General features: G+C 36.1%; 1 protein-coding gene across 6 annotated transcripts in view; it reads left to right on the top strand.

The window, feature by feature from the left end:
* Positions 1–13,904, top strand: part of tbck (TBC1 domain containing kinase) — a 255,240-nt gene that overhangs the window by 84,137 nt on the left and 157,199 nt on the right. For all 6 annotated transcript variants that reach the window (XM_039759207.1, XM_039759206.1, XM_039759204.1 and 3 more), the window contains exons 14-17: positions 4,713–4,842; positions 7,114–7,212; positions 8,630–8,692; positions 12,667–12,793. In XM_039759207.1, coding sequence (XP_039615141.1) covers positions 4,713–4,842; positions 7,114–7,212; positions 8,630–8,692; positions 12,667–12,793 — 419 coding nt within the window. The remainder of the gene's footprint in view (positions 1–4,712; positions 4,843–7,113; positions 7,213–8,629; positions 8,693–12,666; positions 12,794–13,904) is intronic.

Raw genomic sequence — 13,904 nt, 5'->3', positions numbered from 1 at the left:
TGAAGCATATCAAGAAAAGAACACTGACCCTTCTGTAAAACATGGAGGAAGCTCTGTTATGTTCTGGGGCTGCTTTACTGCATCTGGCACAGGGTGTCTTGAATCTGTGCAGGGTACAATGAAATCTCAAGACTATCAAGGGATTCTAGAGAGAAATGTGCTGGCCAGTGTCAGAAAGCTTGGTCTCAGTCGCAGGTCATGGGTCTTGCAACAGGACAATGACCCAAAACACACAGCTAAAAACACCCAAGAATGGCTAAGAGGAAAACATTGGACTATTCTAAAGTGGCCTTCTATGAGCCCTGACCTCAGTCCTATTGAGCATCTTTGGAAAGAGCTGAAAATGCCGTCTGGAAAATGCATCCTTCAAACCTGAGACAACTGGAGCAGTTTGCTCATGAGGAGTGGGCCAAAATACCTGCTGAGAAGTGCAGAAGTCTCATTGACAGTTACAGGAATCGTTTGATTGCAGTGATTGCCTCAAAAGGTTGTGCAACAAAATATTAAGTTAGGGGTACCATCATTTTTGTCCAGGCCTGTTTCATGAGTTTATTTTTTTAAATAATTCTGTTGAAGCATGGTTGAAAATCAATGTCTGACTTTCATTGGTTAAATTTCATAGAATTTTTATTTATTATTACTTTTGTCAGATTAAAGTTATTTCTGTGACCATTTTGAGTTTTTCTTTCATTGACTGAAGGGTACCAACAATTTTGTCCACGTGTGTAAGTGTCATTCCCCAACCCTTGGAGATAACCCAGTATGTTGTAGTCTCACATAAAACACTGAAGCATCTAAAATGTTGGTTAATCTTTAAACCAGAAATTATGTAGTCATTTTGTCCGATGTATCTAATACATTATATTATACATGATAGTGAGGAATGTGAATACTTTGTATTTGAGTAGCTTGCAGAAAGAAAACAAAGTGCAGTTACTACATGATGTACAGTTTTAGAAAATAAGATCAAGTTCTTCTCCATTCTCCATTTTCTTTACAGTGGCTGTGCAATTAGTGTGAAGCATTAACCTGTACATTCTTTATCTGTTTAATGCACTGTTTTTCATCACCATTCTTTCTCTTTTTCTGATTCATTTTTTTATCTACTTTTTAGAAGACGTGTAATCACAAATTTAAAAAAGACCATTTTAATAGTGTAGTTAGGTTAGTCCATTGGTGGCGAACCTATGGCACGTGTGCCAGAGTGGGCACTCAGAGCCCTCTCAGTGGGCATGTGTGCCATCGTCCCAGCACAGAGTTCGTTACTAGAAAGCCAGAGGGACGCAGGGCCGGGCTGCTCCCCTCCCCCTCTCCATGTGTTCCTGAGGACATTTCTCACATCGCCCGCCCCTCTTTCCAGCAGCCCAATGGGAGCGCTTCCTCCCTTTCCTGTCTGTGGTAAGGCAGGCGGCTCAAATGCGACATAAGGGTGCAGCGCAGACAGCAGCCTGTTGAGTCTGTGGCGAAGGTGATTCCTGTGGTGGAGTTGGAGGGGATGTGGTATAGCGGGTCCACAGCTCAAAATTGAAAAGGCCAGTTTTAATAGATAATCGGCGCATTCAACGACTTAGAGGGGGATGTGGTAGTGCAGCCGGAGCGGTTCCCAGAAGCTTCATGATGAGGGTGGTCCTCTCTTAAGTCCACAGGTGAGCAGTCGTCCACATCTGTAATTGTTGCCGGGAGCTGCTAATCGCCACACCTGATCCACATCCCCGTAATATATAATAGAAGCATGAAGCGGATGGAAAGGGGAAAAAGAGAGAGAGAGAACGGGAATGAAGGTTAATGGGGAAGACCTGCGTGAAACACTTGAGAAGATAGAAGGGATGACAAAGGACAGCACAATTAGTTCTGAAAATGAAATCCTTAAAGTGTGGAATTCTCTGCCAAATAATTTTAAGTCAATTTAAGCACTTGCTTTCCTTACTTTGTTTGGATTATCTTATGCTTGTGAACAGCTGTTTTCAGCTTTGAATTATATCAAATCTGACACCAGAAACAGACTAACAGATGAACTGAGTGCTGCATGTGTTGCTCTCAAACTTACAAAGTGTAAGCCAAGGTTAGACAAATTATCAGCATGCATACAACAGCAAAAATTACATTAATTGTTCAAAAGTATGCCAAATGCAAACTTTTACCTTTCAATAAAAAGTTGTTTGTATCATTGAAAGCTCTGTTATTGTGTTTTTTCTTTTAAGAGCAAAAGAATTTGTTTCTGAGTTATTTTTCTAAACTAAAACCTCAGTATTAAGATTAAATTGCAGTGTGTTGGCACTTTGCGATAAATAAGTGGGTTTTGGGTTGCCGTTTGGGCACTCGGTCTCTGAAAGGTTCGCCATCACTGGGTTAGTCCTATGAAGCCAGGTACAGAAAATAAGCATTTTATGGGGTCATCTACATTACATAAATATGCGTTTCATTATAAAACTAAGTCATCTATCTCAGTTTGGCTTAATTAACTATTTTTCATGTAGGAGTTTTGTATTATAATAATAACAATAATAATGCTAATAATAGATTATTATTTTGTATCATTTAGCATAAGAACAAATGTCAGTGTCCCACCATAAAAAGTCTAGCCTCTGCCAATGGCCTATCCAATCCTGCTTTGAGTGTTTCCCAAAGTGTTAATGCTGATATCTGGAAAAACATTTTGTTAGGGACATGTTGAACATCAGTCTGACCCATTTTTGTCTTGTTTTTGAAACAATTTTTTATTTGTATTTTAAAATATTTAATCATTATTTAACTTTTCCCTGTGGGCTGCCATGATATTTAAAGTAAATACCGTGTGTTCGTTGATGGTCTTGTGCTTAGGATGTTATTCATAGGGGGTGCTTCTCAAGAGAGGGCTTCCTTTTTCTCTGCTGCACTTTAAATAAAACTGTTTAATTGGACTTAACTTACAGTCAAACATAAACAACACACATTTGTTTAAAACAAAAAAGAAATTTGTGTGAAAATTAATGGAATGAATTATTATCTGCTAATAATAATAAGATGAGCTGGATTAGTCCTTTATCCTTTGTGCTGCAGGTTTGCAAGGCGAGTGGCAGTAAGAAAGCCATTCCTTAAAGAACAAAATAGGACCTTGAAATACCAGCTCTGGACTTCTGCAGACTGGACAAAGTCTCCTCTTCACAGCAGAAACTGAAACTTGCTTTTCTTGACCAGTGTTAAGCTGTGCTTGAAGCTGTTGTGCTGTGAGGTGCCTATCGCACAAGCTTGTGACCCTTAGAAACTTGTCTTCTGGTTGGGTTGTGGCTTTGGATCTGCCAGATCTCTTCCTATCAGAGTTTCTTCCATTTTCCAATTACTTCTTTGGACTGTGTAGGACACTGTACTCACTGACACTTTGACTTTTTTTTTTGCAATTTATCTAAATGAAAGGCATATACAGTACTAAGGATAATAATGCTCTGTCTCAATTAATTTTTTAATTGCTGTTTTCTTGCCATTATCACTGGAATATTGTCTAAGCAGTACTTTAGAGGGTGTAGTAACCCAGTCTGTTCCAGCTCTGCGCAAAGATAGACAGAGGGTTTTTAAGTAATCAACAGAAGTTGGGAAACATGTGGAAATTGTTTGCTTCAACTTGCAAGGCTTAATTAACTTTAATTGCTGCAGAAAATCTGTGGGTTGTAATGTATTAGTTGTTTCTTGAAGAAGGCTAATTTATAATATTCTGAAATGGCCTTTTTTCAGTTTTTGCTTCCCTAAGCATTAAATTTAAACCTTTAGCAGTTTACTGCTTACATTTTCACAATTTTAGGTCATTGCATTTCAACTGATTTAATCTGAAGTAAAACTGAGGTATTCTAAAACTTTTGGCAGGTAGTGTAGAAGAGAAGGTAATTGATTCATTGTTATTTGTAATGCACTGAAGGAAACAAAAATGTCATCTCCAGTATGAATATTGAAGTCTTTATGAGTCAGATAAGTTATGATCCTTAAAAATATAATTTTAATCAAGGTCATTGTAATAGTTATGGTTGCAGTTGAAGATGATCACTTTGAAGTAACATTTTAATATTCCCTTAAAATTTACTGCCATTATGAGCTCACGAGCACTCATGTTAGGGATTAAAGATATAACTTTGACTACCGGTATGTATTGGTGATCATCCCAATTAGATGTGTATATACAGTATTCGTCAATATTAATTTCATTTCATTCATTTTTCCAAAAGCTATAGTACAGCAGATTTCTGAATCTTATCTTATCTGGAGTGAAATACCTGGCCAGTCCAATCACTTTTTAGCTCAAATTGTTCTTGAATATGTAAATAGTTCTCCTCCAGGCAGACTGTTTTTGACTTCAGTGTACTAAGAATTTATAAAACTTTTTTCGATGTTAAATGTTTGGACTTACAAAATATTATGGTTTATTGATGGTATGTTAGGTTTTTTATTTCAGTTTAGTGTGAACATTCCTTAATAAACCTAGAGAAGGATGTCTTTTAAATTGTTTTTGCTTAAAGTGTTGATACATTCCAGAAGGCAAAACTTGCAATTAGTGATGCTTCAGAGTAGTACTGTTGGTATAGAATAAAGTAAGTGAAACCTGCCTGTTTTCCCTTTCTTTCCTACACTGCATTTGGTTTTTATCCTTAAAATGATATTGTTTCCATCTTATAAAATGCTGAACAATACTTTATAGATGTGACCATGGCAGTTTTTTAATAGATCACTATTCTCTGCTTTCACAGACAATCAAATTTACCCCAGTCAAATAACACCAATGAATTAACTGCTGCTGTGAACCTTCCTCTGATCATCCGGGAAAGGGACACAGAATATCAACTTCATAGAATTATTCTTTTTGACAGACTTTTGAAGGTAAGCTTATGAAGAACATAACATGTGAACTTTAAGCAGAAGTCATCACTAAAATAGAAGTGAATGTTTACATAATTCTAATCTCAAAAACAATTCCTTATTATAACAGAACATAACATGTGAACTTTAAGCAGAAGTCATCACTAAAATAGAAGTGAATATTTACATAATTCTAATCTCAAAAACAATTCCTTATTATAACAGGTCTAATTCAGACTTATTTTAAACAGAAGGAAAAAAGCCCTGTCTGTCTATTTTTCACAAGTTCAGTTACTTGTTCATATAATTCAGAGAAGTTCATTCTATTGTTACTAAAAATCATAAATATATTCATTGTAATTAAAAGAATACTTTTTCCTGTTTTCTTTAAATAACAGGCTTAAGTAGTGTGTAGTATTTTCTTTTTATTATTTAGAAACTAAATTCTGATGGCAGTAAATATGGGAGATTCAGAAAGTATTAAGACCCCTTCACTTTTTTCACATTTTCCTAGGTTGCAGCCCTTTACTTAAATCATTTGAATAAATTTTTCCCCATATTACTCATCATCCAGAATGACAAATGACAAAGCTAAAACAGGATTTTAGAAATTTTTGCAGTTTTATTAAAAAAAAAATATATATATATATATATATATATATGCATGGCATGGTAGAGTCGCTACATTGTAATGTGCGTTGACATGATAAACATATTAAACCTCAATAATGATGAATATAATATATCGATTCTATTTTAGTTCTCTTTTAAGAGAACCAATGTTGTGTATAGTCACTGTAGAACTTTTTTGTTTTTTCATCAGTTTATATCGGCTCTGCGGACCCGCTTCTGCTTTCTTTCCCTCCTCCGTCTGTGTTGTCTCCTAGACCCGACAACAATCCACGGAGAGCCCGCTGGTCTCGCTATGTTGTCTGGGATGTTGTGCTTGTGATGAAAAACACTCGAAACAGATGTCTGGCTCTGGACACTAATGTCTATAAGGTTCTGAATGGTGTAGTGGATGTTCGCCAAACCGATCGTGCACAAACAAGGACAAAAAAAAAGTACAAAAAAGTGCACTGAAAAGGAGAGCCCTGAGCCGCTGCGACCATGCGTGCCGCCATGCTCCTAGCTTAACCGAAGTAGGCTTGGCACTTTTTATAACTTTTTGGTTAGTACATTAGAAAAATTATTGGCGTTTTGGTAAATTATGCACATTATATTATATATCAAAAATGCCGGTAGTCTCAAATTCTCGCCGATAAACATTATATATATACCCGAAGAGACACTTTTAAGGAAATTTAGAAAATTTTGCTTGGAGAAGGGGGTCGACTTAAATACCGGTCATCGGCAAATACATGTAATTTAGTAGGTAGAGAAGGGGTTCGGCTAATATACCGGGTCGGCCTGTATTCCGAGATCTACGGTATATGCTTATTCACCACTATACAAGGTAAGTGGTTCTTTTGCTGTACCACAGTGTGGGTCTGTAAAAGCAATTTAAGCTGCATGATATTGTAAAATGTATTAAAAACATTTTATTAACACTAATAGTAGATATAATTACATTTTTTTGTGATTTTTTAAATTTTTTGATCAATAATAATACCAACAATAAACAATTAAAAAGCTACAAATAATAAAACTAATACGTAAAATCCAATCTCAACCAGTAAATATATAACTCTTCCCCCATCCCGGCATGAAATCCAAGCAACAAACCAAGATTAACTAAACCAAAACCCCTACTCCTTCCAACCTGACCTACTCAAGCTAATTCATCACTGTTATTTTGAAATATGACTCTCTGATACAAAAATATATCAAAAACAACACTGTGGTAACAGACTGTTCAATGAAGTGACTAGACAAATTAGAAATACTCTGACTTTCAAACCAGCTAAACAAGTCTCATATGCATCTGAATGTTACATTATGTTTATTTTTTCATACTTGTTACCAAATGTGGCCTGTATTTATTTGTGTTTTCTGCATGCTGTTTCTTTACAAAATAGTCATTTCTTTAAATGTATATTTTTTAAGTCTTATATGTGTGAACAATCATGACAAATATGATATTGTGACTAATGAAAACCTTTTCTGAATCTTAAACTGCTTGAAATAATTTATCAGTTCAGGTTTCTGAAGTTAGAAATGTTTTCTTTTCTATAGTATAGAAGTCTTGAAATGATGCCTACATTGTGTAATTAATTTATTTTAGCATTTGTAAATGTCAAGGCTGCAGCTTATTACTTTCCATAATTTGACTACTTAAATTATTTTCTACAGGCATACCCTTTCAAAAAGAATCAGATCTGGAAGGAAGCAAGGATCGATATACCTCCTCTTTTAAGAGGCTTAACTTGGGCTGCACTTCTTGGCATTGAGGTGGGAGTATAATAAAATATGAAATTATTTTTGACAGCATGCCTGGCATAAATGGAAAGAATAACCTTAGTGAAGTTGGACTTTAGCAAATGATAACACTGAGAATGAGTAGAATACATGAACTATAGTTTAACATATTTTTATAAGGAAAATGTGCTTAATAAGATAAACTTTACTGATTTTATGTTTGCTAAAAAAATGTCAATATTTGTGAATTACACACAGGAATATTTGCTTAGGGACATTAAATTGTGTATGCTTTTAATCTGTCAATTGTATATATTAGGTGGTGTTTTTTTTACATTTTTCTTAAATCTGTAATAGTACATGTTAAAAATGTGTTGTACTCAACATGGTTGCAAAATAGCAATCTTAAGATAATACACTACTGCTACAGAAACTGAAAGCTTAAAATACCACTTTAAAGTTTCTTTTTAAAGTCTTTTTGAATTTATATAAATGTTACTCCCTTTTATACTGAAATCACACTTTTATCAAGACTGCACATTTTTAGAGGATTGGGTTAGTACCTAAAATTCTATACATTAAAATGATGTGGGTTTGTACCTAAAATTCTATACATTAAAATGATGTACCATAGAGGTGAAATACAAATAGTTTTTGAGATGTGCAATTGAAACTATTGAATATGTAATTATTATACAACATACAACTATTGTAATGACATATCAAGAATGACAATGGGCACCCTTTTAAACGACCAACACAAATAATAATTAAAAACTTGTATATAGTGTCTGAGCACCCATGAGTGAAATTTTAAGGAAGAAGTACACCCACCATACTGGATCCTATCCGGAAAGCTAAGACTACAATGCACAGCCTAACCTTATTCTCTTTGGTGGCTCCAAAATGGTCTAAAATAAACGTGACTTATTCACTAAGCACACATTATGGAGTTACCCTCATGATAATCTTTTGGTTTGCTTTCCATCTTTTTTTGTTTGAATACTGGTTAAGGAAAAATATATACAAGTCAATTATAATTAAGGCAAAAGAAGTATGTTAAATTAGCAGCACTAATTATAAAATGGCTTCTACGAAAATCTGTAGCCCTACAGGATTTGATTGTGACACTCTTGACATATGTGAGATATTTGAATGTTTCCTGAATGAATACTGATATTAGGTTTCCTGAATGTATATTCATTATTTATTTAAGTTGAATCTTTTTCTGTGTAATGCCTTGATCTTTAAAAAATATCAGTTATTTATTTATCAATATTACTGCAAATTCACTGCAAAATAAGAATACATTCTCTTGCCCTACGACCTTAGAAAAGGTTGTCATTTTCATTTAAAAATCCTCAGTTTCCTGTCAAACTTCTGTGTTTTATTATGATACAATGTCAGAGTGTTCAGTTTAATTTCTTCTGTTTTTTTTTTTTCCCCTCAGGGTGACATCCAAGCTAAGTATGATGCTATTGATAAGGACACTCCTATACCAACTGATAGACAGGTTTGTTTTTCTCCTTTTTTAAAATAATATGATGAACTTCTTAAAAAAAAAAAAAGAAAATTAAGTATATTTAATATTCTAGCTGTAATCATATCCAGAATGGAAATTCTTATACTTCTTATACTGAAATTGGAGTACAAAAAATGTATGTACATTGACCATTTTTCAAAATTTTGCAAGACAAAATACAATATTAAGCACCCCAGTCTTTGCCAAACACTATTTTACTGTAACATAACACCTGCTTAATTCAATTTATGTCATATTCTTTGTGGTGCAAAAGGACTACAGTACATCCGGAAAGTATTCACAGCACATCACTTTTTCCACATTTTGTTATGTTACAGCCTTATTCCAAAATGGATTAAATTAATTTTTTTCCTCAGAATTCTACACACAACACTCCATAATGACAACGTGAAAAAAGTTTACTTGAGGTTTTTGCAAATTTATTACAAATAAAAAATCTGCGAAATCACATGTACATAAATATTCACAGCCTTTGCCATGAAGCTCAAAATTGAGCTCAGGTGCATCCTGTTTCCCCTGATCATCCTTGAGATGTTTCTGCAGCTTAATTGGAGTCCACCTGTGGTAAATTCAGTTGATTGGACATGATTTGGAAAGGCACACATCTGTCTATATAAGGTCCCACAGTTAACAGTTGATGTCAGAGCACAAACCAAGCATGAAGTCAAAGGAATTGCCTGTAGACCACCGAGACAGGATTGTCTCGAGGCACAAATCTGGGGAAGGTTACAGAAAAATTTCTGCTGGTTTGAAGGTCCCAATGAGCACAGTGGCCTCCATCATCCATAAGTGGAAGAAGTTCGAAACCACCAGGACTCATCTTAGAGCTGGCCGGCCATCTAAACTGAGCGATCGGGGGAGAAGGGCCTTAGTCAGGGAGGTGACCAAGAACCCGATGGTCACTCTGTCAGAGGTCTAGAGGTCCTCTGTGGAGAGAGGAGAACCTACCAGAAGGACAACCATCTCTGCAGCAATCCACCAATCAGGCCTGTATGGTAGAGTGGCCAGACGGAAGCCACTCCTTAGTAAAGGCACATGGCAGCCCGCCTGGAGTTTGCCAAAAGGCACCTGAAGGACTCTCGGACCATGAGAAACAAAATTCTCTGGTCTGATGAGACAATGGTTGAACTCTTTGGTGTGAATGCCAGGCGTCACATTTGGGGGAAACCTGGCACCATCCCTACAGTGAAGCATGGTGATGGCAGCATCATGCTGTGGGGATGTTTTTCAGCGGCAGGAACTGGGAGACTAATCAGGATAAAGGGAAAGATGACTGCAGCAATGTACAGAGACATCCTGGGTGAAAACCTGCTCCAGTGCGCTCTTGACCTCAGACTGGGGCGACGGTTCATCTTTTAGCAGGACAACAACACTAAGCACACAGCCAAGATATCAAAGGAGTGGCTTCAGGACAACTCTGTGAATGTCTTTGAGTGGCCCAGCCAGAGCCCAGATTTGAATCTGATTGAAAATCTCTGGAGATTTTAAAATGACTGTGCACGGACACTTCCCATCCAACCTGATGGAGCTAGAGAGGTGCTGCAAAGAGGAATGGGCAAAACTGGCAAAGGATAGGTGTGCCAAGCTTGTGGCATCATATTCAAAAAGACTTGAGGCTGTAATTGCTGCCAAAGGTGCATCGACAATGTATTGAGCAAAGGCTGTGAATACTTACAGTGGTGTGAAAAACTATTTGCCCCCTTCCTGATTTCTTATTCTTTTGCATGTTTGTCACACAAAATGTTTCTGATCATCAAACACATTTAACCATTAGTCAAATGTAACACAAGTAAACACAAAATGCAGTTTTTAAATGATGGTTTTTATAATTTAGGGAGAAAAATAAAATCCAAACCTACATGGCCCTGTGTGAAAAAGTAATTGTCTCCTGAACCTAATAACTGGTTGGGCCACCCTTAGCAGCAATAACTGCAATCAAGCGTTTGCGATAACTTGCAATGAGTCTTTTACAGCGCTCTGGAGGAAGTTTGGCCCACTCATCTTTGCAGAATTGTTGTAATTCAGCTTTATTTGAGGGTTTTCTAGCAGGAACCACCATTTTAAGGTCATGCCATAGCATCTCAATTGGATTCAGGTCAGGACTTTGACTAGGCCACTCCAAAGTCTTCATTTTGTTTTCTTCAGCCATTCAGAGGTGGATTTGCTGGTGTGTTTTGGGTCATTGTCCTGTTGCAGCACCCAAGATCACTTCAGCTTGAGTTGACGAACAGATGGCCGGACATTCTCCTTCAGGATTTTTTGGTAGACAGTAGAATTCATGGTTCCATCTATCACAGCAAGCCTTCCAGGTTCTGAAGCAGCAGAACAACCCCAGACCATCACACTACCACCACCATATTTTACTGTTGGTATGATGTTCTTTTTCTGAAATGCTGTGTTCCTTTTACGCCAGATGTAACGGGACATTTGCCTTCCAAAAAGTTCAACTTTTGTCTCATCAGTCCACAAGGTATTTTCCCAAAAGTCTTGGCAATCATTGAGATGTTTCTTAGCAAAATTGAGACGAGCCCTAATGTTCTTTTTGCTTACCAGTGGTTTGCGTCTTGGAAATCTGCCATGCAGGCCGTTTTTGCCCAGTCTCTTTCTTATGGTGGAGTCGTGAACACTGACCTTAATTGAGGCAAGTGAGGCCTGCAGTTCTTTAGACATTGTCCTGGGGTCTTTTGTGACCTCTTGGATGAGTCGTCTCTGCGCTCTTGGGGTAATTTTGGTTGGCCGGCCACTCCTGGGAAGGTTTACCACTGTTCCATGTTTTTGCCATTTGTGGATAATGGCTCTCACTGTGGTTCGCTGGAGTCCCAAAGCTTTAGAAATGGCTTTATAACCTTTACCAGACTGATAGATCTCAATTACTTCTGTTCTCATTTGTTCCTGAATTTCTTTGGGTCTTGGCATGATGTCTAGCTTTTGAGGTGCTTTTGGTCTACTTCTCTGTGTCAGGCAGCTCCTTTTTAAGTGATTTCTTGATTGAAACAGGTGTGACAGTAATCTGGCCTGGGGGTGGCTACGGAAATTGAACTCAGGTGTGATACACCACAGTTAGGTTATTTTTTAACAAGGGGCAATTACTTTTTCACACGGGCCATGTAGGTTTGGATTTTTTCTCCTAAATAATAAAACCATCATTTAAAAACTGCATTTTGTGTTTACTTGTGTTATATTTGACTAATGGTTAAATGTGTTTGATGATCAGAAACATTTTGTGTGACAAACATGCAAAAGAGTAAGAAATCAGGAAGGGGGCAAATAGTTTTTCACACCACTGTACATGTGATTTCTCTTTTTTTTTATTTTTAAGAAATTTGCAAAAACCTTAAGTAAACTTTTTTCACATTGTCATTATGGGGTGTTGTGTGTAGAATTCTGAGGAAAAAATGAATTTAATCCATTTTGGAATAAGGCTTTAACACAACAAAATGTGGAAAAAGTGATGCACTGTGAATACTTTCCGGATGCACTGTAATATATGCTGTATTTATTATAGATAATATATTAGAACTAAAATCTAAACTTGACAAAGTAAACTAGTAAAAGTATGGCAATTATAGATAAAGCAGATATTTTTTATTTTAATAATGTATAATTTCTACCGGTAGCTTCTGAATAACAATGTGGACCTAAGTAATTAATTTGAATTGATTTGTATGTGCGTGCTCTGTGGTGGGCTGGCACTCTGCCAAGGGTTTGTTTCCTGCCTTGCGCCTTGTGTTGGCTGGGATTGGCTCCAGCAGACCCCCTTGATCCTGTAGTTGGGATATAGCGGGTTGGATAATGGATGGATGGATGATTTTTTTTTCATTGTTTATACTTATATTATGTAGAATATGTCCATTCTAATACTACTTTTGTTGCTATATAATTTATCTTCTGTGGTACTGTACTGGTTCTTTAATTTTTATCTGTCATGTTTTACTATTTCTTAGATTGAAGTGGATATTCCAAGATGTCACCAGTATGATGAACTACTTTCATCTCCTGAAGGTCATGTGAAATTCCGACGAGTGTTAAAAGCATGGGTAGTATCTCATCCAGATCTGGTATACTGGCAAGGCGAGTCTATATCAATTAAAATTTTTGCCTGCTTTTACACAGTATTGCTTGACAGTGGAATTTTAAAAGCTGCATCAGTTTTCAAATTGTATAACTTAAGATTTTCTGTGGTTCATTCAGATGTATCTAGACCCAGGCTGCTTATAAATAATCCATCCATCCATCCTCTTCCACTTATCCAAGATCGGGTCGGCCTCCATTTTTTATCTTTCGAAACTCTGTAAGATATTATGTCATTATCAAAAGCTATATGATGTTTAGACATAAGGTCAACATACTATACATACCAAACATTCATTTTAGTTTTAATTAGTTATGTTTTGTTTATGAAGTGCAATAATATTGCTTCAAAATCATTTTGTTAATATGTCTGAAGCATTTTCCCGTTAAACAAGTAATAAAGCATTATGCATTTTTGTTGCAATTTAGTGCAATTTCTGTTCCTGCCAAAGTGCATAACCTGGGGGCTTCCTGATTGCGTCTGTGTAATCAAATAGAAAAGTGAAGGATGATATTGTATTTAATTTACAGTTATATTGATCTATTTGATAAGAACACCCACAACATTAAATGTGTCTAGCCTAGCTTTGTTAGTGACTATTGATTTCGTTTTAGTAATTGGTATTTATATCATTTTTGTGTACAACTTTATGTAGCATGTTGTTACTCAAAACTGCAGTAAGCAAATGGTATATACAACCACTCTGTCACTCTGGTCAGTTTAGTCTCGTCAAATTTTCTCTCAATATGTTTTTCTATTATGAGAGATAACATAAAAACTATTTCAATAGGCAGCCAGGCCAGGACCGGAATTATAATTCAGGTACTGAAAAGTTTTGTGCCACTGTGATTCCTGCTTTTTGAAATTGATTATTCTATTGTAGTACTTTCTGTTCTGTTCACAAATATATTTGATTATGAAGTTTTTCTCAGTTGCATGTTTTATTTTCTCCTGAGTTCAAACAATAGTGTTACTGTCTTGATCCTGATTAACTATGTTTTTTACAGCTTTCTTTTCTCTAATTTTTTTAATCAAAGTTGATTATTCTAAGGAACAGGCTCAATTACTAATATATCTTACATGGGAGCTGATGATATTATTCTGCCTAAC

The sequence above is a fragment of the Polypterus senegalus genome, chromosome 7 (assembly GCF_016835505.1).
Source record: "Polypterus senegalus isolate Bchr_013 chromosome 7, ASM1683550v1, whole genome shotgun sequence".
Taxonomy (NCBI): domain Eukaryota; kingdom Metazoa; phylum Chordata; class Cladistia; order Polypteriformes; family Polypteridae; genus Polypterus; species Polypterus senegalus.
This window is presented reverse-complemented; position numbering and strand designations above follow the sequence as displayed.